This window comes from Ranitomeya variabilis, chromosome 5, assembly GCF_051348905.1.
Source record: "Ranitomeya variabilis isolate aRanVar5 chromosome 5, aRanVar5.hap1, whole genome shotgun sequence".
NCBI classification, from domain to species: domain Eukaryota; kingdom Metazoa; phylum Chordata; class Amphibia; order Anura; family Dendrobatidae; genus Ranitomeya; species Ranitomeya variabilis.
In genome coordinates, this window is record NC_135236.1 from 615833451 (window position 1) to 615858355 (window position 24905).

General features: G+C 42.5%; 1 protein-coding gene across 1 annotated transcript in view; it reads right to left on the reverse strand.

Annotated features, from left to right (window-relative positions):
- Positions 1–21613, reverse strand: part of CXCL14 (C-X-C motif chemokine ligand 14) — a 53883-nt gene extending 32270 nt beyond the window's left edge. Inside the window, exons 1-2 of the mRNA XM_077266097.1 lie at positions 21292–21613; positions 20805–20910 (exon numbers count right to left, since the gene is read on the reverse strand). Coding sequence (XP_077122212.1) covers positions 20805–20910; positions 21292–21355 — 170 coding nt within the window. The 5' untranslated portion in view covers positions 21356–21613. The remainder of the gene's footprint in view (positions 1–20804; positions 20911–21291) is intronic.
- Positions 21614–24905: the final 3292 nt, after the last annotated feature.

The window sequence follows — 24905 nt, forward strand, 5'->3', positions numbered from 1 at the left end:
GTGTTACACCATGTTATGCCGCGGTGTAACGCATTCCATTAATGCTGCTATTAACCCTTTGTGACCAACTTTTTACTATTCATGCTGCCTATGCAGCATCAATAGTAAAAAGATCTAATGTTAAAAATAATTAAAAAAAATAAAAAATCATTATATACTCACTTTCCGGCGCCTTTCCCGCTCCTCGCGATGCTCCTAACCATGCACTGCAGTCTCGCGAGATGATGACATAGCGGTCTCACGAAACTGCTACGTCATCATCTCGCGAGAAAGCAATGCATTCTTGGGACCGGAGCGTCACGAGGAGCATCGCTAAACGCCTCGCCTGGATCCGGGGGCCGCCGTAAGGTGAGCATATAACTATTTTTTTATTTTAATTCTTTTTTTTTAACAGGGATATGGTGCCCACATTGCTATATACTACATGGACTGGATTATATACTACATGGGCTGTGTTATATACTGCATGGGCTGTGTTATATACTTCGTCTCTGTGCTATATACTACGTGGGCTGTGCTATACACTACATCACTGTGCCATATACTATGTGGGCTGTGTTATATCCTGTGTGAGCTGTGTTATATACTGTGTCTCTGTGCTATATACTACGTGGGCTGTGCAATACATTACATGGCTGGGCAATATACTATGTGGCTGTGTTATATACTGCGTGAGTTGTGCTATATACTACGTGAGCTGTGCTATATACTACATGAGCTGTGCTATATACTATGTAGCTGTGCAATATACATGGCTGGGCAATATACTACATGGCTGGGCAATATACTAAGTGGCTGTACTATATACTATGTGGCTGTGTTATATACTACGTGGGCTGTTATACACTGCTTGGGCTGTGTTATACACTACCTGGGCTGTGCTATATACTACGTGGGCTGTGTTATACACTACGTGGGCTGTGCTATATACTATGGGGGCTGTGTTATACACTGCCTGGGCTGTGCTATACACTGCATGGACTGTGCTATATACTACGTGGGCTGTGCTATATACTACGTGGGCTGTGCTATATACTACGTGGCTGTGCTATATGCTACATGGCTGTGTTATATGCTACGTGGCTGTGCTATATGCTACGTGGGCTGTGCTATCTGCTTCATGGGCTGTGTTATATACTACGTGGCCTGTACTATATGCTATGTAGCTGTGCTATGTGCTACGTGGGCTGTGTTATATTCTACTTGGGCTGTGTTATATGCTACTTGGCTGTGGTATTTTTCTCTGCTGTATCTGTGCATCATGAATCATGGTATGTGTTAAAGAGGGGGGCCCACTGAGATTCTTTCTCCCGGGGCCCTCAAAAACCTGGAGCCAGCCCTGGCTTCACCGATTGGTCACGCCCGGCCGCGAACAATCAGCAACAGGCACAGTCTGGCCGCGAATTGGCGCAGAATTTGAACCACGCTTCGCTAATTGGTCGAGCCCGGCCAGCCGAATCCTGTGTATAAATTGCATTATTCTGAAAACTTCATAATTAAACTACATACATATTCTAGAATACCCGATGTGTTAGAATCGGGCCACCATCTAGTTATTTATAATAGTGCAGTCGTGCCGCAGATTCTTTGATGTTCACGCACCCAGCAGTTTGTCCTTTTGTGTGGGTAATACATATCGTGTGACCACTGCGGCTTCGCAACATATTGCAAGTGAATGGAATTATACTGTGACCTGCAAGGTCCAGGATATAAAAATTGGAAAAAAAAAATCTAACTGGCTCTGACATTTTCCAATTTGATTGTTACAGTAGTGGAATATTGCAAGTCACAATGCGACTCTATTCGCTTGCACTATGTTGCGGTTTGCAGTGACATACAGTGATGTTTGGCCACATGACAAGTGTTGCGGCCAGAGTCACCATGCAACCGCAGTCTTATTGCCTGCCTAAAAGGGGTATTCCCAAGAACAAAGTTCACTTTAATGAATAGATCTTGGAATGATAATAAGTTCCACAATTGGATGTGTTAAAAAATTGTCCCTTGCTATGTGCTGTGTAATGACCATGCAGGAACATGGTCTGATCATGCCACATCTCCTTGACAGGGAAAGATACAAAGGAGTATACAGACAGGAAAGCAGGAGTTCGCTGGTGATTCTTTCTTTGAGGTGAAATATTTCTTAAAAACAGGAAGGGAAATTTTACCTCACAGAATCAGCTATGATCCCATACTATCCTGTCTGTATACTCTCTTTTCCATCCTCCCCTGCCCAGGAGCTGTGGTATGATCAGACCATGTTCCTGTATGGGCAGACACAGACATTACACAGTACACAGCAGGGGTACATTTATAAGATTATCTCAGCACAGGAACATTTTTTTTTAACACATCCAATTGTGGAACTTATTATTCCAAGATCTATTGATTAAAATGTACTTTATTTGTGGGGAAACCCTTTTAAGTTATGGCACGTCATATCATGTACTTTGTATTGTGCTATTGCATTGCAATGGCATACTGTAGAGAATTTTCTCATTGACGTTGGCTGTTCTAGATTATCGTAGAGAAAAGGATAAGTAGTCATTGAAGCTTAAAGTGAAATTTTGAGCAAAATGTAATATTTTACAAACATATCTGACTTAAGTCAATGAACCTTTCATGTCCCAAAATGCTCTTAACCTGCAGATAACAGGTTAATCTGAAAATCCAGTCTGACTGCCATACTGAAAGTGCGACAACCAGGAGAAATTGAACTTTATTCTTCATGAGAGCTGCCAGCTTTCAGTCACAGAGGTGCGCCTGAGCAGTTTCAGTCATTGTGCCATTGCTTAGTATATTGTGAGCATACCCACTCTTTGACTAACATTTGTGCACAGATCTGTCAAAGTGACAAGGTGTAGTTAGAGCCGCCACTCAGAATGCTGTGATCGGTGCTGGAAGCCACTTTGGGCACGCCTGAATGACTGACAGACGATGGCTCCCGGGAGCAAAAAAAAGGTAATTTTCTCCTGGTAGCCACTCTCTGGGTAATGCGTCTAGGCAGCCTTTTAATGCAATTATTCTACATATTAACCATATAACAGCAGGTTAATGGCATTTGATGATGTCGCCATTTCCATTTAAGCAATTCATATCATTTGCAGTTTTTAGGTGTGGGAGGACATTAACTTCCATGTGGGCCCTTAAAAGCAAATTGTACCCAATAATTCATTGAAAATTGCAATAATGTCTGAATCTCTCTTCCCTTCAGCCAAAGCCATGCAGCTTTTGGCATTACTTGCAGGTTACTCTCTAATGACCTCCAATAATTAAAAGGGGATTTGAATCTAAGTGTAACAACCCTGCCGGCATCACTGCATGGCCTCCCGTCCCTCACCTGCCTTACACATTCATTTACTCTCTGCTCCAGGCCATGCTATGTGCTTCATGCCTCCTGCCTGCTCTGTGCATGCTTTATGGCTGTGTGTATAGGGGGGCGGCTCCGGCAACTCCTGATTCTTATTGAGACTGTATGCAGCTCCCTAAGGTGTCCCCTGCCAATTGCCATGAAGCCTCATGTACTTAAGACGTCCCCACCCATTGGAGGACGCCTGTGCAACTTACTTCCTCAGTCAGTGTCTCGCTGCTGAGGTGCCAGGTCCCATCTCTGTTACTCTTGTGTTAGCCACCCAGTGGGGCGTCGTACCCTGGCCTGTACCTGTGTTCTATAACTCCTGTGTCTGCCACCCAGTGGGGTATTGTACCCTGGCCTGTACCTGTCTTTGGTTACTCCTGCGTCTGCCACCCAGTGGGGCCATGAAGCCTGGCCTGTGTCCTTGTTTCTGTGCCTTGTCTCGTTCCTGACCCTGTCCTATTCCTGTGTCCATTTGTATCCCTGTCTTGAGCCTTCCCTATCTCTCTGTGTTTCCTTGTGCTCACTCCTTCTGCTCTCAGCCCCGCCTCCTGTTGTTCTGCTCCACCTCCTGTGACTTTGCTCCGCACTCTGCGGCTTTGCTCTGCTCTTAGCTCCGCACTCTGCGGCTTTGCTCTGCTCTCGGCTCCGCACTCTATGGCTTTGCTCTGCTCTCGGCTCTGCACTCTGTGGCTTTGCTCTGCTCTCAGCTCTGCACTCTGTGACTTTGCGCTGTTCTCGGCTCTGCACTCTGTGGCTCCGGTCTCGGTTCTGCACTCTGTGGCTCCACTCTGCGGCTCCTCTCTGCTCTTGCTCTGTGGCTCCGCTCCTTGCGATTCTACCCTGCTCCGCTCCTTGCGGTCTTACCCTGCTCCACTCCTTGCGGTTCTACCCTTCTTCGCTCCTTGCGTTTCTACCTTGCTTCGCTCCTTGCGTTTCTACCTTGCTTCGCTCCTTGCGTTTCTACCTTGCTCCGCTCCTTGCGGTTCTGCCTTGCTCTGCTCCTTATGTCTTTGCTCTTGTCTCCGCCTCCTATGTTTCTGCTCTTAGCCCCGCCTCCTGTGGTTCTGCTTTGCATTCGCTCTTGCGGTCTTGCTCTACCTCCGTTCTGCAACTGTCTGAACTGATCCCTACTTGTTCTCAGATTCCCTCCTGTCTGAACAGGTTCCTACCTGTTTTCACATACCTGCTTGTATACTAGTTCCTACCGGCCCTGCCAGTGTACCAGCCCTGTCCGCCTGTCCTGCCAGAATACCAGTCGTGCTCATCTGCCTGCCAGTGTCCAAGCCGTGCCCGCCTGTCTGCCAGAGTGCCAGCCGTGCCCGCCTGCCTGCCAATGTCTCAGCCGTACTCGTCTGCTCGCCAGTGTTTCTGCCGTACCTGTCCACCTGTCAGTGTCACAGCCATGCCTGCCTGCCTGCCTGTGTTCTGTCCCCCGGTGGCATCAGCAGCCACAGCAAGACACTACCTTGGAGTGGTACCTGGTAGCTTCCTGCCACACAAGCATGACCTCACCATCAGAGGCTCCAGCGAACACCAATGAAGCTACCTAGTTACGCCCATTCCAGGGTAGTCTGGTTTGCGGCACAGTGGGGCCACACCCCCACACGCCCGTGCCAACCAGTCTAGGCACAAGCGTAACTCTAAGGCATTTATTCCATAACCTAAAACATGCCATCAATGTCCGTTAGATATGAGAACTGCTTTAAGTTTTACAATATTGCCTTTTCACTGGAGAGTTAATGTTGCACGGTCCTTTCCATTGACTTTTATAGAAGATAAAGCACGCAGCTATGCATGGATTATCACCCCTTCACCCAAGATAGGTGTGGGTCCTAAAGTTGGGAACAGCAACTATGAGATATTCTTGGTACATACTGTACCGTTATAATTTAAGCTTAGTCCAGGATAAATGACCCATTTGCCCAATATTGTCTTTTTTGATCATAAATAAACCATAAAGATTTATGAGGCCCTTTGAAATGAAATGTACACATTTTATGATTGATTTTGTGTTTTGTCGTGGTCTATTATTGAGTTCTCTGCATAGGCCATTCTCCATATGTCACCATCTAAAGGGTTTCAAGATGTTGCTTTCGATTCTTTTACAAAACCAAAATGAAACAAGATGCTGGTTGTCAGCATATATTGTGGTTTAGATTACCTAGTGCCTTATTTGGCTTCCATAGCTCTGGTGATTTAATTTTTCTGACATTTGATTCAATATCAGAGTAAACCACTTGAAGCAAAGCAGTGTTCATTGGACATCAACATATCAAGATTTTCAGCAATAATTTCAGAAGTGTCTGGTCAGTGGTCAGTAATCCAAGAGCAGACAGAAGAACAGGACCATTTGTGGTAATTATCATATATGTTACCAACAGCAACAGCATACTGGTTTTCATGCATCTGAGTGAGTGAAAAATGGGTTTGGCTAAATACTGAACTTTGTAATAGATCTGTAGCTTAAAGGGATAAATAAAAATCACTGACTCTAAACTGCTATGTTTGTATGGAGGAAATACTGATATTAACCTTCCACAGTGCGAACAGAAGGAAAAGGCAGCTCTAACTCTAGGCAACTCTAACCCATCTCTTCAACCTATCACTAACAACTGGTGTTTTCCGCTCAAGCTTTAAACATGCCTCAATCACACCTATCCTCAAAAAGCCCTCTCTTGACCCATCCTCTGTATCTAGCTATCGCCCTATATCACTTCTCCCCTATGCCTCAAAACTACTGGAACAACACGTCCATCTTGAACTGTCCTCCCATCTATCTTCCTGCTCCCTTTTCGACCGCTTACAATCAGGCTTCCGGTCACACCACTCCACTGAAACTGTCCTAACTAAGGTCACCAATGACCTATTAACCGCCAAGAGCAATCGACACTACTCTATCCTCCTCCTCCTGGACCTGTCCTTTGCCTTTGACACAGTGGACCATTCCCTATTACTACAGACCCTCTCATCCCTTGCATCACTTGGCCCTATCCTGGATCTCGTCATACCTAACTGACCAAACATTCAGCATCTCCCATTCACACACCACCTCCTCACCTTGCCCCCTATCTGTCGGAGTCCTGCAAGGTTCAGTTCTAGGGCCCCTGCTTTTCTCCATTTACACCTTTGGCCTGGGACCGCTCATAGAATCTCATGGTTTTCAGTATCATCTCTATGCTGATGACACACAGATCTACATCTCTGGACCAGATATCACCACCTTACTAACCAGAATCCCTCAATGTCTATCCGCTATTTCATCCTTCGTCTCCACTAGATTTCTAAAACTTAACATGGACAAAACAGAATTCATTGTCTTTCCCCCATCTCACGCGACCCCCCATCGAACCTATCCATTACAGTAAATGGCTGCCCACTCTCCCCAGTCCCACAAGCTCGCTGTATCGGGGTAATCCTTGACACTGATCTCTCCTTCAAACCGCATATCCAAGCCCTTTCCACTTCCTGCCGCCTTCAACTCAAAAATATTTCACGGATCCGTACATTCCTAAACCAAGAATCTGCAAAAATCCTAGTCCATGCCCTCATGTCATCTCTGTGGCCTCCCCTCAAACACTCTCGCACCCCTCCAATATATTCTAAACTCAGCTGCCCAACTAATCCACCTGTCCCCCCGCTATTCCGCGGCCTCTCCCCTCTGTCAATCCCTTCACTGGCTCCCCATTACCCACAAAGTCCAGTACAAAAGCCTAACCATGACATACAAAGGCATCCACAACCTGTCTCCTCCATACATCTGTGACCTCGTCTCCCGGTACTTTCCTGCACGCAACCTCCGATCCTCACAAGATCTCCTTCTCTACTCCCCTCTTATCTCCTCTTCCCACAATCGCATACAAGATTTCTCTCGCGCATCCCCCCTACTCTGGAACTCTCTACCACAACATATCAGACTCTCACCTACCATCGAAACCTTCAAAAAGAACCTGAAGACCCACCTCTTCCGACAAGCCTACAACCTGCAGTAATCACCGATCGACCAAACCACTGCACGACCAGCTCTCTCCCTACCTACTGTATCCTCACCCATCCCTTGTAGATTGTGAGCCCTCGCTAGCAGGGTCCTCTCTCCTCCTGTACCAGTTGTGACTTGTATTGTTCAAGATTATTGTACCTGTTTTTATTAGGTATACCCCTCCTCACATGTAAAGCGCCATGGAATAAATGGTGCTATAATAATAAATAATAATAATAATGGCCTTAGCGATGTCTCCAGCTCGTGTGTTAGTTAATGTTATCCTGCAGGTGGAAGAGGTTTCAATTCAAAGAGGCCATTGTTTGTGTGTCCTGTGCTGACTTGATGGTGGACATTGCACCATAGAGTCTGCTGATGGGCTACGGTTAAGGTACCGTCACACTAAGCAACGTCGCCAGCGATCTGTGACGTTGCAGCGTCCTAGGGAGCGAGATCGCTGTATTTGACACGCAGCAGCGATCAGAATCCCGCTGTGAAATTGCTGGTCGCTGCTAGAAGGTCTGCACATTATTTGGTCGCTAGGTCGCCGTGTATCGCCGTGTTTGACGGCAAAAGCAACCATACCAGCGATATTTTACACTGGTAACCAGGGTAAACATCGGGTTACTAAGCGCAGGGCCGCGCTTAGTAACCCGATGTTTACCCTGGTTACCAGCGTAAAATGTAAAAAAAAACAAACAGTACATACTCACATGCTTCCCCCGGCGTCCGCTTCCCACACTGACTGAGCGCCGCAAATTGAAAGTGAAACCACAGCACAGCGGTGACGTCACCGCTGTGCCCTGCTACTGCCGGCGCTCAGTCATTACAGGAAGCGGACGCCGGGGGACGCATGTAAGTATGTACTTACATTTTACGCTGGTAACCAGGGTAAACATCGGGTTACTAAGCGCGGCCCTGCGCTTAGCAACCCGATGTTTACCCTGGTTACCCGGGGACCTCGGCATCGTTGGTCGCTGGAGAGCGGTCTGTGTGACAGCTCTCCAGCGACCACACAGCGACGCTGCAGCGATCGGCATTGCTGTCGCTATCGCTGCAGCGTCGCTTAGTGTGACGGTACCCTTACTTCTATATAGCTCATCAGAGTCTCAATGATATGTATGCTTAGTAGTCCTTAAGGTCATGAGTTTTGCCAGCCCCTCACTGCTAATTGTCATCCGTCATTCAATGCAAAGTATAGGAGAAAGCAGTTAATCATGTGCAGGAGGGTGGGGGAGTCAGCAGTTCACGAATTCTGCATTTTCATTGCACCTAAGTGTAATTTTAAAGACTGTGTCAAAAGGTATCCAGTAAGTAACCCAGCATTGGAATCAAGGACTCCATCACTTACTTTATGCTATCCTTAGTGCATAAGTATGCTTACCCAACTAGTCTAAACCATCGTCAACCAACTGTGGGCAGAAGAGATAGAGAGCATTGTCCACAGTCTTCCTACTTTCCTCCTTACCAGAAGTATACTAGTAAGACCAGTTTCACAAAGCTGTAGCATTAACGCACTACTTGGACATCCCATATACTGTGTGTAATTAAAGCTCAGCCAAAACTGAACATTTTGGCTGGATCGGTTGAAGATCTCTTGCTTATTAGATATTGGGAAAAGACGAATTGAGCATGTTGGATTTCAATACAACCCATCCCTTCTTTGAACGGGGCATGGTGCCTTGCCAATGCATCTGGCAACCTCAAATTTTGCTCTCCTTATTAAAATCTAGAAAATGTAGGGTTCTAGTGTTGTGGCTGTATAATGGATATGTGAAACTGGTTCTACATGAAACATCCTTGACATCAATCAAATCCTTGCTATGTGCTGAAAAAGTCTAAAAGAGGATAATACAGGTTTATACAAATGAATATTCCTCCTTAGCTAAAACTAGAGTGATGGTCTTCAATAGCAAGGCATTGGGCAGTTTGCAGGCGAACTCTCTAAATGGCAAATGAGAGGCAATTTTCTGCCTTCTGGAACACGACAATTTGCATGATCAGAAAACGTATCATAAGTGAATAGCATTTGTATTTTCTGTACATTTATGGAAGGTTTAAGTCCCAGTCAACAAATATCATGCAGTAATATATCCCTGTGACATACGGTAGATATTTAACCTTGATGCCAGATAGACATTTTTTTCCTACTGGGCCACACATGTTGGGTCAATTAGACACAGATTCTGCTGCTCCGAGCCAAATCACAGGATCTGCCTGTAACCTCTGCAGTTAAAGGTGACATATTAGCATGCTTGTGATGTCTGTTGTGAATTTAAGCATTGTTTAGAAATAACATTTAGCATTAGTGATTTACATGGATTCCCAAATGCACTTTAAAAAAATACATTTGGCTGCAGTGAAATAACTGAGCACGCAATACCAGCTGTGCCTGACAAAATGTAGGTCATCTGCAGTTAAACATTTGGAAGACCTGGCGCCGGAACAAAAACTGCAAACACAATTTAGTCAGTAAACAATCTGTGATTAATTTTCATTTGCAAGATGTGCCGATAAATGTGCGCTTCTTGGACTAAACGTGGATTATCTGGTTAGGTATTTAATCCTGCCACTCGCACACAGAGAGAATTATCTTCCTGCTAATTAAAAGGAAATGCCAGTCTGGCCTTTGTATTCATTTTTGTAGCCCAGCGGTCTGTATCTAAGCTCATGTTTCAGGATTTTGTCATCAATTAGTACAAAGTGTCGGTATAATGTTTCATATTAAGGAGCACATCAGAGACTTAAAAACATGGTGTTCTGAAACTTCGGCGACCGCAGCTTAATGAAAGAAATGTCTGCTATGCTTTGTAAACTTTTCACTGTACCTGTGTACTGAATATTAGATAACATGGGACATGTATTTTATACACTGGCCACCGATTTGTTGCATTACATTAAAGGTAGATTGTTTTATTTGTAGAGTCCTTTCCCATATGCGGGAGCATCTGTCAGAGTTTAAATAGTGCAGACACATCACGACCACACATTACCACCACAGTTGTCTGAACATAATTAACTACTCTATACCAACACCAATATACCAACAATTCCACACACAAGAGACAAATGTGGCCACACTATGACCAGATCACATATTACCACCAAACAGGGAAAGAATAATACCACCATACTGATCATTAACTAAAATAACAGTACTAGCTCTGTCATTATCACCAGTGACATTATAGGCAATAGCTCTGCAGATACTACAGTGGGTATGGTAAGTATTCAGACCCTTTTTAATGTTTCACTCTTTGTTTCATTGCAGCCATTTCGTAAATTCAAAAATGTTCATTTTTTTCTCATTAATGCACACTCTGCACCCCCTTTTGACTGAAAAAACAGAAATGTAGAAATTTTTGCAAATGTATTAAAAAAGAAAAACTGAAATATCACATGGTCATAAGTACTCAGATCTTTTGATCAGACACTCATATTTAAGTCACATGCTGTTCATTTCCTTGTGATACTCCTTGAGATGGTTCTACTCTTATATTGGAGTCCAGCTGTGTTTAATTAAACTGATAGGTCTTGATTTGGAAAGGCACACACCTGTCTATATAAAACTTGACAGCTCACAGTGCATGTCAGACCAAATGAGAATCATGAGGTCAAAGGAACTGGCAAGGAGCTCAGAAACAGAATTGTGGCAAGGCACAGATCTGGCCAAGGTTACAACAACATTTCTGTGGTACTCAAGGTTCCTAAGATCACTGTGACCTCCATAATCCTTAAATGGAAGAAGTTTGGTACCACCAGAAGTCTTCCTAGACCTGTTCGTTCAGCCAAACTGAGCAACCATGGGAGAAGAGCCTTGGTGAGAGAGGTAAAGAAGAACCCCAGGATCACTGTGGCTGAACTCCAGAGATGCAGTAGGGAGATGGGAGAAAGTGCCACAAAGTCAGCTATCACTACAGTCCTCCACCAGTAGGGCCTTTATGGAAGAGTGGCCCGACGGAAGCCTCTGCTCGGTGCTAGACATATGAAAGCCTGCATAGAGTTTGCTATAAAACACATGAAGGACTCCCAGGCTATGAAAAATAGGATTCTCTGGTCTGATGAGATGAAGACAGACCTTTTTGGTGATAATTCTAAACGGTATGTGTGGAGAAAACCAGGCACTGCTCATCACCTGCCCAATACAATCCCAACAATGAAACGTGGTGGCAGCATCATGCTATGGGGGGGGGGGGGGGTTCAGCAGCAGGGACAGGATGACTGGTTGCCATTTAATGAAACATGAATGCGGCTAAGTACAGAGATATCCTGGATGAAAACCTCTTCCAGAGTGCTCTGGACATCAGACTTGGCCAAATGTTCACCTTCCAACAAGACAATGACCCTAAGCACACAGCTAAAATAACAAAAGAGTGGCTTCAGAACAACTCTGTGACCATTCTTGACTGGCCCAGCCACAGCCCTGACCTAAACCCAATTGAGCATCTCTGGAGAGACCTCAAAATGGCTGTCCATCAACGTTCACTGTGCAACTTGACGGAACTGGAGAGAATCTGCTAGGAAGAATGGCAGAGGGTCCCCAAATCCAGGTGTGAAAAACTTGTTGCATCATTCCCAAGAAGACTCATGGCTGTACTAGCTCAAAAGGGTGCTTCTACTCAATACTCAGCAAAGGGTCTGAATACTTATGACCATGTGATATTTCAGTTTTCTTCTTTAATAAATTTGCAACAATTTCTATATTTTTTTTTTTTTTCAGTCAAGATGGGGTGCAGTGTACATAAATGAGAACAAAAATAAACTTCTTTTAATTTACCAAATGACTGCAATGAAACAAAGAGTGAAACATTTAAAGGCATCTGAATACTTTTTGTACCCACTGTATATAGGGTACAGGTAAGTGTACAGGTTAGGGTATGTGCACACGTCCGGATTTCTTGCAGAAATTTCCTGAAGAAAACCGGAAATTTTCTGCAAGAAATCCGCATTTTTTTTTTTGCGTTTTTTTTCCGGTTTTTTTCGCGTTTTTTTTTTAGCATTCTGCAAGCGTAATTAGCTTGCAGAATGCTAAAGTTTTCCAAGCGATCTGTAGCATCGCTTGGAAAACTGACTGACAGGTTGGTTACACTTGTCAAACATACTGTTTGACAAGTGTGACCAACTTTTTACTATAGATGCTGCTTATGCAGCATCTATAGTAAAAGATAGAATGTTTAAAAATAATAAAAAAACTAAAAAAACGGTTATACTCACCCTCTGCAGACAGCCGATCTCAGCGGCGTCCGTTCCTATAGATGCCGGTGTGGTTCAGGACCTTCGATGACGTCGCGGCTTGTGATTGGTCGCGTGAGTTGCATGAGCGGTCACGTGACCAATCACAAGACAGCGACGTCATCACAGGTCCTGAACCACACCGGAATCTATAGGAACGGAAGAGAAAGCATGCACCGGAGAGGCTGGAACACTTCGGGGGCCATCAGAGGGTGAGTATTTCACTATTTTTTATTTTAATTCTTTTTTTTTACCAATTATATGGTGCCCAGTCCGTGGAGGAGAGTCTCCTCTCCTCCACCCTGGGTACCAACCGCACATAATCTGCTTACTTCCCGTGGGCATAGCCCTGTGCGGGAAGTAAGCAGATCAATGCACTCCTAGGTGTGCGGAATCCCCGCAATTCCGCATTTTTAATGAACATGTTGCTTTTTTTTCCGCGATGCGATTTTTTCGCGGAAAAAAATACAACATTTGCACAAAAAATGCGGAATACCCTGTAAATAATAGGAGGCATATGTTAGCGTTTTTTTCGCGTTTTTATCACGTTGTTATAGCGAAAAAACGCGAAAAAACCGCGAAAAATCCTGAACGTGTGCACATGGCCTAATACATTGCTCACCAGTGACATTATTTACAGGAGCTCTGCAGATAACATACATTGTATAGTTTAAGAGTTCTGGTAATACAGGGATCACATCATAAAATACACAGGAGATCGGTAGATAGCATATATTGTATAGTTTAATTGTGATGGTAATACAGTGAAAACGAGTGACTTTATACACAGGAGCTCTGTATATAGTGTCAGTTTACAGGTAATACAATCATCACCAATGACATTATACGCAGGAGCTCTGTATAGAGTTTCAGTTTACAGGTAATACAATCATCACCAGTGACATTATCCACAGGAACTCTGTAAATAGTGTCAGTGTACAGGTAATACAGTGGTCATCGGTACCATTATGCACAGGAGCTCTGTATATTGCATCAGTGTACAGGTAATACAGTGATTACCAGTACCATTATATACAAGAGCTCTCTATATAATGTCAATGTACAGTAGATACAGTGATCACCAGTGACAATATACACAGGAGCTCTGTATATAGTGTCAGTGTACAGCTAATACAGTGATCACCAGTGACATTATGCACAGGAGCTCTCTATATAGTGTCAGTGTACAGGTAATACAGTGATCACCAGTGACAGTATACACAGGAGCTTTGTATATAGTGTCATTGTACAGGTAATACAGTGATCACCAGTGAAATTATGCACAGGAGCTCTCTATATAGTGTATAGTGTACAGTTAATACAGTGATCACTAGTGACATTATACACAGGAGATCTGTAGATAAAATAGTGTATTGTATAATTTTAAAGGTGATACAGTGATCACCAGTGACATTATACACTGGAGCTCTGTAGTTAGCATATATAGTGTATTCCATATAGGCAAATCCAGTGATCACCAGTGATGTCTCAAATTAAAATAATTTAGTTTCCTCTTTATCCGGCACAAACTGCTATGGCTTCATCCAGCCATGAGTTATTTCTGCAGAATGTAACACACAGAGTTCTGTGGCTGATCGTGTCTAGTGCACCATCCCCATTTTATTTATTGTGCTGGATAAAGAATAAAAGAGACATATTGTAGTGTCCCCTTCCCGTCTCTCCTTTGTCCTGCAGAGTAATAGCACCTCCCTTTTATTCCCCACACATTAACTGTATCTCAAAAAATAAAACATAATACAGCAGGTAGTGATGTCCACCTTTCTGACCCTCTCACGGCAGAAATGTCCCCATCTGTAGTTTTCATACAGAACTAATGCTTATAATCCATTCTGTAGGCCCTGTACAATATTAAAATTCCTCTTTGTGCCCCTATAAAAAAGCATTGTCTTTGTGCTCAAATAGAACAGTAAAGGCACACTTTCCCAGTAGCACTCATACCCTATTAACATACGCCCTTTATTCCATTTTACGGTTGTAATGTCCCATAATTTGGCCCAATACATTATCAATACATTAATAAGAGAGACATAAATATTTATGGACACAATATAGGACACTATTAGTGTGTGGAGCCACAATGTGGGACATAATAAATGTATAGGGCCAGAATGGGAGACATTAATAATGTATCACTTTATCCTCATATGCATTACCAATATTCCCTCTGTGACTCCATCCACTAATAATGTCCCACTGTGGCCCCATAAACTAATAATTTCTCCAATTCTAACCCTCATCCACTAATAATGACAATGTTACCAATATGTTGAAAATGTCTCCAATAGTGGACCTCTTTAAAAATTAAATAAAAAAAAAAGGCAATGCAATGCAGTGATGTCACCGTGATGGTCTGATGTCACCCGCAGTGGCTGGTCTCTGATAGGCTGGTGGTATGTGTTTGTATTATGTGGCAGGGAGCCAGTTGCTCTCTGCATGGTACTACTTTTCAACTGGATGTACGTCCAAGGAAACGCGTTCAGTTGAAAATAGCGCTAGCACTGATGAGCCCCCAGCACTTCCCGTGACCAGTCATGGTTGCATCCCTGCCACAATGATATTAGCGCAAAGGACTTCATTGAACATATCGAAGGACAACTGTGATTCTGAATATTTCTGTTTGCAGTACAAGTAATGTTGTTTCTTTTACTTTGCTTGTGGTATCATGCACTATAATTACTATAATTCCATTGTATTGCACAACAAAAATTCCCTCATAGCAATTTTGCATCATGACTGAAGGGTTTTCCTTTCACATCTGAGCCAAATTTTAAGTTGGAATTACTTTTGACAGGAGTATATTATTTTTTCCACAAAGTTATTTCTGTAATGGTTTAGTGCGTGTTGTAAGAAACAGCTTAAAACTTACTTATGCAACATTCGCACGTGAGGCTATCCTTGACTATTGACTGAACCCTGAACACCACTTGAAAGATTTCTGTGTGCACTGTGCATACGCAAAAAGATGCCAATCTTGGGGGTCGGGTTATACAATGATCAGAAATATAGCGAATTACATGGCAGCAGGTTTACTTGTCCGATAGTGATAATCTCCAGCTGATAAATCAGTGATATTATAAAAAAAAGCAAGCAGCCCATAAAGTGACTATTTGTTGGAATCAGGGTTTCTGTCTCTACATCAAGCTGTTCTCAGGTAAGGTGGCATAAACCTGGTGACAGATGCCCTTTAATAAATCACCCTTTCACTTCTGGTGCCACCTGCCATATCTCTCCCTATTGATAGTGCTAAATGTTCTTCCACAATAGCCCCTTTCTCTTACCTTATGTGGAATGAGCTGTGCCCTTTGACCTCTATCCCTATAGTGTTAAAGCATTAAATGGCGCTCATTGGCGGGCCCCCGTAATTTATACAGACTGCGATAGTCCCACTACATTTGGCTGGTTATGTGATCACTGAGGTTATTATGGAGACACATGCCTGGCCGCACCTAAGGTCATCAGTCCACTCTGTGACTCTTTGACAGTGTGTGAGATGACACTTTTTTGACCCAACCATGCCAATCAAATTTCAAACTGTTCAAATTTGCTAAGACATGCAGATTCTAGGAAATTTGACTCAAATTTGGTTTGCCACAGATCAATCAGGTCATCTGTAGTCTATACCCTTCTGACGTGGCCAATATCTACAGCTCTGGCAAAAAGTAAGAGACCACCACATCAAAACCCTGTCATGGGCAGCCCAATCTCCAGACCTGAACCCCACTGAAAACCTCTGGAATGTAATCACGAGGATGATGGATAGTCACAAGCCATCAAACAAAGAAGAACTGCTTACATTTTTGTGCCAGAAGCCATGTGAAAGACTGGTGGAAAGCATGCCAAGACGCATGGAAGCTGTGATTAAATATCATGGTTATTCCACAAAATATTGATTTCTGAACTCTTCCTGAGTTAAAGCATTAGTATTGTTTTTTCTAAATTAACTTGTTTTATTTTATTTTAACCATTTTTCTTTGTCAGAAAAAAAACTAAATTTATTGCTTGGAAATTTGGAGACATGTTGTCAGAAGTTTATAGACTAAAAGAACAATTTACATTTCACTCAAAAATATACCTATAAAGAGAAGAATCAGACAAACTGAACATTTTTCAGTGGTCTCTTAATTTTTGCCAGAGCTGTCTACTTGCAAAATCTGACATTCAGGCAACTGACAGCTTTATGCCCTTATAGCAAATTTTGTATATTTTCAATATTGCCAAAATTGGTGGAGCCTTGCTTCTCCAGCATCTTCTGGGAGACTTCTTATGAACCCCCAGAGAGATTTGCTAGCTCTCTTGGGATTTGAGAAGCTTGACAGATGTTCTGGAAGAGTTGCTTAGTGGTTGAGGATCAACATTTCTGTGACACTAGCAGATTAGGCTACTCTACTCTGTTCACACAATCTGTAATCACCCACATATTTTTGACCAGATAATTAATTTTTTTTTCTGCTTTAGTTAAGGAGTTTACAAGAAATCATAAATTGCATTTTAAAGTTATAGATTGAGGTCACTAAATGACTGCGTAATATTTTAGTCAATGTTTTGATTTTCCATGCCTATGCCCATGTTAATTTTTGTAAATAGGCTTTCACTAAAATTTGATTTTCAGAAAATTCCCAAACACTTAACTCCACAAGTGCAGGTTTCTCTCTGGTGGAGGAACATACAGGAGCATAATAAATAACCAAAAGTTGACAGTAGCAGCTCCTATCTGTTCTGTTTCCTGCGGCTTAGTGATCCGGGTGAGGTAGCGCTGGTGGATTCTTTTATATCATACCAAATAACCAAAAGTGTTCAACCACAAAGTCCATCAGAAGCAAGGACGTTCAAAGAGTGAAACAGGTATGATTTTAAAGTGTTTGCCTCTTGTTTTTTTCTCCTACCAACTAACGATAGGCCCACAAAATTGCTACCCTGTCAGTAATACCTATGAATCGAGGGAAAACGTTCATAGCAACACACTTGAGATCGGCAAAAAGAAAATACACTTGAATTATATAGTGTTTGCGAATGATGAATCTTGAAGGAAACAAGTTTATAATAAAGACTCTTGCAAAAAACAAGCTGCCAAGTATAAAACAATTATAGTAAGAATTGCTTTTAAAAAACACTGAGAATAAGTCCCCTGGTCCAGATGTGTTCTTTAATTTTGCTTTTGGCTTGGAATATCCCTAGATGAGTTGCATGAGACAACTAGCCTTAAGAAAAGATTGTATAATTGCTGATGTTTGGCCACCACGTGACAGTGACCTGTTATGAAACCTGTGGAGGATTTTGCTAGCATGTCAGGATAAAGTAGTGAATTTCATTCATTGGAAACTTTACGCAAGGACTCAGGATCACTTTTTGAAAAGTTTGAATGTAATTTTGCAAGTGAATTGCACCAACATACAGTGACTAAGACTATGAAACATGAAATAACCTTTACGTTCTCTTGTTCTCTACACACGGGTGTGATTTGAACACATTTGTTAAAGGGAATCTGCAAGAAAGTTTTTCTACCTCATATGAGAGCAGCATGATGTAGACAAAGAGACCTTGATTACAGCAATAAATAATTTAGTTTATTGGGTGCAGCAGATGTGCCGTAGAGCTTTTAGATGAAGCAGAGCTGAGAAAGCTAACTCCGCCCACACCAGGTGTCTGACTAGTAAGCATGTGCCAGCTAGTCACAACAATGCTCATGTCTAAGTGATGAAATCTTTAGTGTAAGTAAACAACCGCACACAGCCTGATAAGTGATACATCATTGAATTCAGTGTTTTAAACCCAACTTCATGCTGCCCTCAAACTATACAGAAAAAATCTGCTGTATGATTCCCTTTAAATTCCTCCACATATTATTCAACAAGTTACTGAACTCCTTCTATCACAAATTTATGGTTGACTCTTGGCATTCATTTAAGTTCCCACACTAATAAGCCACAGTTTGCTGATCATACCGACTCCACAGAACTACTAAACTGCTGTCACTGCTGAGCATTTCTACTTTACACACTTTTAGGTAATTGGGGATGCACTGGTAGAGGAGGTAATCTGTATATTTAGTACAAATATGGGTTTTCTTTGTCTCACAAAATGGCACAATAGGGCATGTTAAGGTAGTAAAGGGAACTGGCACTGCACTGTAGGGCAGCCACTATCTATCGTAATTGATAAAAACTAGACAACCCCTAAAGGCAATAAATCTATAAAATATAAATGTCTACAATCGCAGGGCAACATTTGTCATTTAGTGCTCCATTTTTATGTGAAGACAACCTGTCAACAGGAGCTGGCCCTCCAAAATCCCACCAATCTGTTATCCTTTTTGATTCCATCAAATTAAATTTTGTGAAAAAATAACTTTATACATGGTGTTCAACTGGCAGTAAGAAGTCAGAAGGATGTAGATACTCGCTGGTCAACCTCCTGACTTATGTCCCACAGATTAGGTACATCCGCACAAGCCACCTCCATGCATGCACCCCTTCTTCTCTGGACGTTGCTTAGGGTGGCTTATGATTACACACCCAGACTGTCAGATATCAACCATCCAAGGAAACGGACCAGGACAGTTTGGCTGTTTAGGAGAGCACTTCCACCCCACTGACTTCTTACTGTTGTTTAATACAGTGCTCCAAAACATTTTACTTCATTATGGCAAATCTGTCAGAAGATAGATGGTCATCGCTGAAAACCTGTCACTGTCCTAGATTACAAAGTGGTGATGGTTGAAGGACTACATCCTGCCGACAAGTTCCCTTAAACACCAGAAGCAAGAAGTGGATACATAAACGATTGTAGCTAGGATTTTCTACATTTTTTTCTGCTTCCTTCAGTAGGTGCCGATAATTGGGACCAATATCAGTTAGATATTGTCAAGAAAATAGGTCACTTACACATACTAGATGGTCTTCAGAAAACCCACCAAGCCCTCGAGAACAAGAGAAGCTCTTTCTACTTATTCTCTGCTTTGGATATACTAAGTTATCCTCCTCCACCTGGTCTGTCCCCATAAGCCCTAATAGATGACACGGGAGGGGTGTTATCGAAAGCAAACAACACCTTCACCTGTTTCCTTTGTACACTATGGTATCTCAGCAAGATTGCCCTCTGTCCCAAATCCACAAATAACACATATTATGCATAGTTTCAAGATCTGCACTTGAATATTGCCACCCTGCTATATCTATACATTTAGAAGTGACGTCACAACTCAATGGAGTCACAATGCCCTTACTAATGCAGCACTTTATAAGTCAATTATCAGTCAAGCTATTAAACTGTAGATTAGAATGAATACATAGTGAAATAAATAACAGTTAAAAAACTACAAAATTATTTTCTAGTTCAAACATATTTTTTTCTTCTCTCCAAAGATGGAGAAAAATAGAGAACATGGTTGGCAACCTTCATCACAATTACTACAGCTGTCCCTGGGATTGTGATGCAGATTTTTCAGATTCTTGCCCAGCTTTCCCAGTTGTACAAGAAGGCAGAGAATGTATCTGTGCATAATTAAACAGATTTTATAGTTAGGAGTCTGAGAAAGCTGGATGCCGAGCTCCGACAGGTCTGTAATGTGAGCCACTAGTGGTTGTCACGTCTAGTAATTAACCAGAGAGGGAAGAAACTGGTAAAGCTGCGCATTTTAATGTTGGATAGCTATAGTTTTTGTTATTTTGGGGGGGAGGGTTAACTACTGGTTATATATGTTACAATAATTACAGAGCTGCGTATCAACGCATTCTTCTTGAATACCACCGAGTACACTGTGACACCTGTCACACATCACAGATCTCCATGAACAATGCTGCAGCACCTTAAAATAAGCCATAATATCAATAGATCATGGTTTGATATTATGTAATCCTATGGAGTTATCCTAATTATGACATATACCCCATACAGCTCAGCATTATTAGCATATTTGATGCAAATGGGGGCATAAATAATGACTTACTAATTAACCATATATATAACCTACATACTTGGCAAATAAGGCTCGTTAAATGATGTAGAAGTTCATGTATGATAATTATTTGTACAGATTTAGAAGAACTGGGTTTGTCAAGGGTTGAAAGTCTGATCTTTCATAATGCAAAAAGTAAGGTGCAATGAAATCTGAAGAAATCTTATCCAAAAAGCGATTATTTTGATAGAAAGAGTTAAATATAGGATTTAGACTTGCTCATCATCTGTAAGAAACATGCAGTAAATAAGCGAAAAATCACATACATGACCATTTTCTCCTCGCAGTACGGATGCCTTGGTTTAATTTCCAGCTTTTGCACATCGGAAAATCTGATTTTTGGACCCTTTCGGGAACATTTACATTTCGAACCTAGAGAAGAAAAAAAAAAAGAGAAAATAAACACAGGAGATAAAAAAAAGTTGTACTTTGTAATGTTTCCGTAAATTGTGTCAAACAAATAATTGTATAATGGGATACAAAGTGACGGGAGACCAAAGATACGATAATAGTTAAAAGAGGTGAAGCAGGCAGAATAAATAAATGGTATCAGACAGACAGTAATCTGATGGAGACGTCCGCTTTAAAAAGAAATGAGAAGAATCTAAAATTATCCGATAGTCGATCATACCTGTAAAAATATACGTAAATAAAGGTATTTAATGTAGAGGTGCAGTGAAAAATGAGCAGTTTATTGACAGGATCAGCACTTATTCATGTGTAGGGTTGATCACTAAGGATCACAGATCTCACCTTCCACGTGTAGTGCGCACACAGCTATGAGGAGGAGAAGGAGAGCTGCTACAAAGGGTTTCATGTCCCTATTGCTCGGCTGTTCTTGCTGTGGTGCTGCTCTGGCTCAGGGTGCCCTCCTCTGTATTCTCTGGTGGCTTGCTCCGAGCCTCAGTCCTGCCTTTCCAGAATCCACCTCCAATGTGAGGCTGCCTTCCTTGTCTGTCCTCTTTTAAAACAGATCCTACAGCCCAGGGTGCAAAGTCATTAACATGCATAGCAACCAAACTACTCACTGCAATTTCCTCACTGTGTGGAGGGTGGAGATTTCTTACTCTGCCCTAGTCTGGAAAGATTTTGTAACCAATCTATCAGTTATTTTCTTTAATTTCTTCTTTTAGTAAATATATTTGGATTACAACAGTCTGAATTGTAGATAAAGTGCAGCAAGCGACTAATACAAAAAACATCCAAAACCAAACAAAACTTTGACTTTAATTTTCAATTTTACAAATTATCAAAAAAAAAATATATAAAGTGAATAAACCTACTTGATTGCCTTTGTAAACTGTTATATTGAGCAGTTTCCATTCATTAAACTGGTAATTCTTCCCAATATAGCTGACGTTCTTGTTGCCAACAGGTTATGGCACTCAAGTTCTTTTTAGAAATGTTTAGGATTAAAGTGAAATGGAAACTCTGGCATATTAAAGGGAACCTGTCATGAGATAAGACCCTGACTGCATTATTGCAGCTATGCACATTTTACTCTATGATGCTGTGGCTTTGGAAAGCTGACTAGGGACCATACATCTTGGATGACTAGCTGGAGGCCGGTTCACAATGGCTTCTCTTCACCAGCAACCCCTAAACTAACAGGTCTCTTTCTGTGTGTGTTTACAGAGAGACTTGTCAGTCATAGAGAACAGGCAGAGATACTGTCTTGAACCTGGGGACCTGCCTAAGACTAGATGTATTTGGGCCCAATTCACCAAGACAGCCATTGTTCAAGCTGGTCTCGTTGAGGAGGCGTGCTGGAGTCAAATGCTCACCCTCTAACTCCTGTTCAGGAATCTGGATGTATACATGTACTCCTGGGCTGGGGCAACAGAGTCAACTGCCATTCGGGGGAGCAAGTTGATGACAAGAAGGGTCATCACACGGGGTCAGTACCAAGAGGTTATGTCAAGGACAAAATTAGAAAGGTTGGAAGGAAGCAGGTTGTTAGGAGTCGAGTTCCCGCTGCTGCACAGGGGGAATCTCGGGCCATCTCTGCTGTGGTCTCTCATTCTGCATCAGCCGCAGTGGAGCTTGCTCAGCAGAGACATCGGTCCCAGCGTCTCGCTCAGTCTGATTCTGTGCAAAGGGTAACTGCTGCCTTTCCAGGCTCTGCCATTGTAGCCTGCACTGATCAGCGGCGAGCAGACGTCTCTGGGACTAAGTCCTGCTTTTTCCCTTCTGAGCATGCCCAAAGGAAGACCTCTCAGTGGAGGTCTGGGGTCACATGCTCAGGTACTGCAGCAGCTCCTATTGGTCCTCTAGGAAGGTCCTGAACTAGCTGCAGCTATAAAATGTTTGCATGGCCGCACAGCCTTGCGCTAGTATACACTTGTTATGTGTGTGTTGTTTGTGAGTGAAAGTCTCTCTTTAAACATCCCTCCCTTGTGTTTTAATGCTTGAGTAAGGAGGATGATTGTAATCTAGCGCCCGACTTGTTACCAACACAAGTACACAAACAGCTTCTATTGCTGTGACCGCAAGTGCGGCGCCGTGCGCTATCACCGCGCTTTCCAAACCCAAGTGTGGGTGGTTAGTGGCGTCCGCCAGTGCGGCACCGCATGCACCCTCATGCTACTGTATTATTATTTCTGTTACGTGTGGTACTGTGGCCCTGTGACGCAACAGGGTTTGCTTCTTTCACACAGGGTGAAGTTAACCCGTGTGTGTATCCTCATTGTACTGCCATATAGTCCATCATTGCTTAGCAGCAGGTTCCATCTCTGCACGGTGGACCCCGGGCTGCGAACGCACCTTATTCCTTTTCTCTAATTATTTGGTGCGTTCCGCTAGCCCTAACACAGATGGTCTCTATACAAGCCGAGGTCAAAGAATGGCATAGATTGTAAGCTTGCAAGCAGGGCCCTCACTCCTCTTGGTATCTGTTTTGATCTGTGTTTATTGTTATGCTGTAATGTCTATTGTCTGTACAAGCTATATAAATACAATTGTTATTATTATTATTATTATTATTATTATTATAAATCAGAATGATATCACATGAGCACATAACAGAGCTATAAACCAGGTAAGCAGAGCTATTGACTGGCAGTGGAAGTCAAAGCTTCAGGTGTTTAAATAGCTGAGATCCTTGACCAGGGCTCTCACTAAGGAGTGATCAAAATCTACACCAAAATTAACCCCATAACTTCCTGATTTAGTAGCACCAAAAGTCCAAGGAAAAAAATAGTACTGTTGCTGTTATGCATCGCCAAGAATAAAGGCCCGTTACTGCCCAGCAGTTGGTGTTGACCCATAAACTTTAACAGGGCAACACAGCAATATTGGGCACAGCCATCAGTAACTAGAAAATATGTAGAGGCTAATCACTGCTTAAGAGGAGGAAGATCTTGATCAAGTGCCACAACACCTTCAAACTGCCGATTTGCAGGGTTGCAGAGAGTCAAATCCCCAACAATCTGATATTGGCAGCCTAAGAGTAGACCAATATAAGATCAATAAAATGATCCTTGAAAATGACTTTATTGGATACCTATTGCTGTCAGGTATGTAAGAAAGCTAAGTAACTCTCATCATCAATGCCTTTATTAGCATATCATCATATTGGCAGACACCAGCTTTCCTAGAATTAAATTAGTAAATGACTGGATATAGATAGAAAATCAGCCAATATAAGAATTGATACTTTATTTCTGACAATTTCAGTCAATGCTCATTCCAAATTGCACAGAACCATAATACCATATCCAATCCAGACCAAGGGGTCTTACTGTATCTCCATAAGCCCATATTGAATAAGAAGGAGAGCTTTTCGCCTGTGTTTCCTATGAATCTTATAGGAAATAAACTTTGTAATTGTCAATCAGATGCTGTACTATGGAAGGATTCTCAATTGTCGTCAGGATAGGATAACCCTGTAATAGATTGATGCTGGGCCACCATCAAGGCATTATTGCCCTGATTGGCGTATGGTGCCTGGTAAGGAGAGGAGGCCCACAGCAGGCCTCCCATCTTTGGCTCACCGGGCCCCAGTGGCAGGACTCTGTCAGTGCAGTAACTGAACCTGTGTCTGAGACGCAAGTTCAGTTAAAATCAATTGCCATGCGGGCCACACGGCAATAGTTAAAAGGTACCAGCCAATCGGAGACTGGCAGATGACATCAGCACGCACGTCGCTGGCGTATGAAGTCACTGTCATTCGCTGGAGAGCACGCACTTGCAATAGCTGGAGGAGACTTCGCCACTGGACTGCGACCAGATAGGGAGAAAGTGTTGCTTTTTTTACTGAAAGCGGCAAGCCGCAATATGTTTTGATGGTAGGATGGAGACGGATGGGGAATGATGGAGTCAGATGGAATAGGAACATTGGGCAGGATGGAGACAAATGGGTAAGGAAC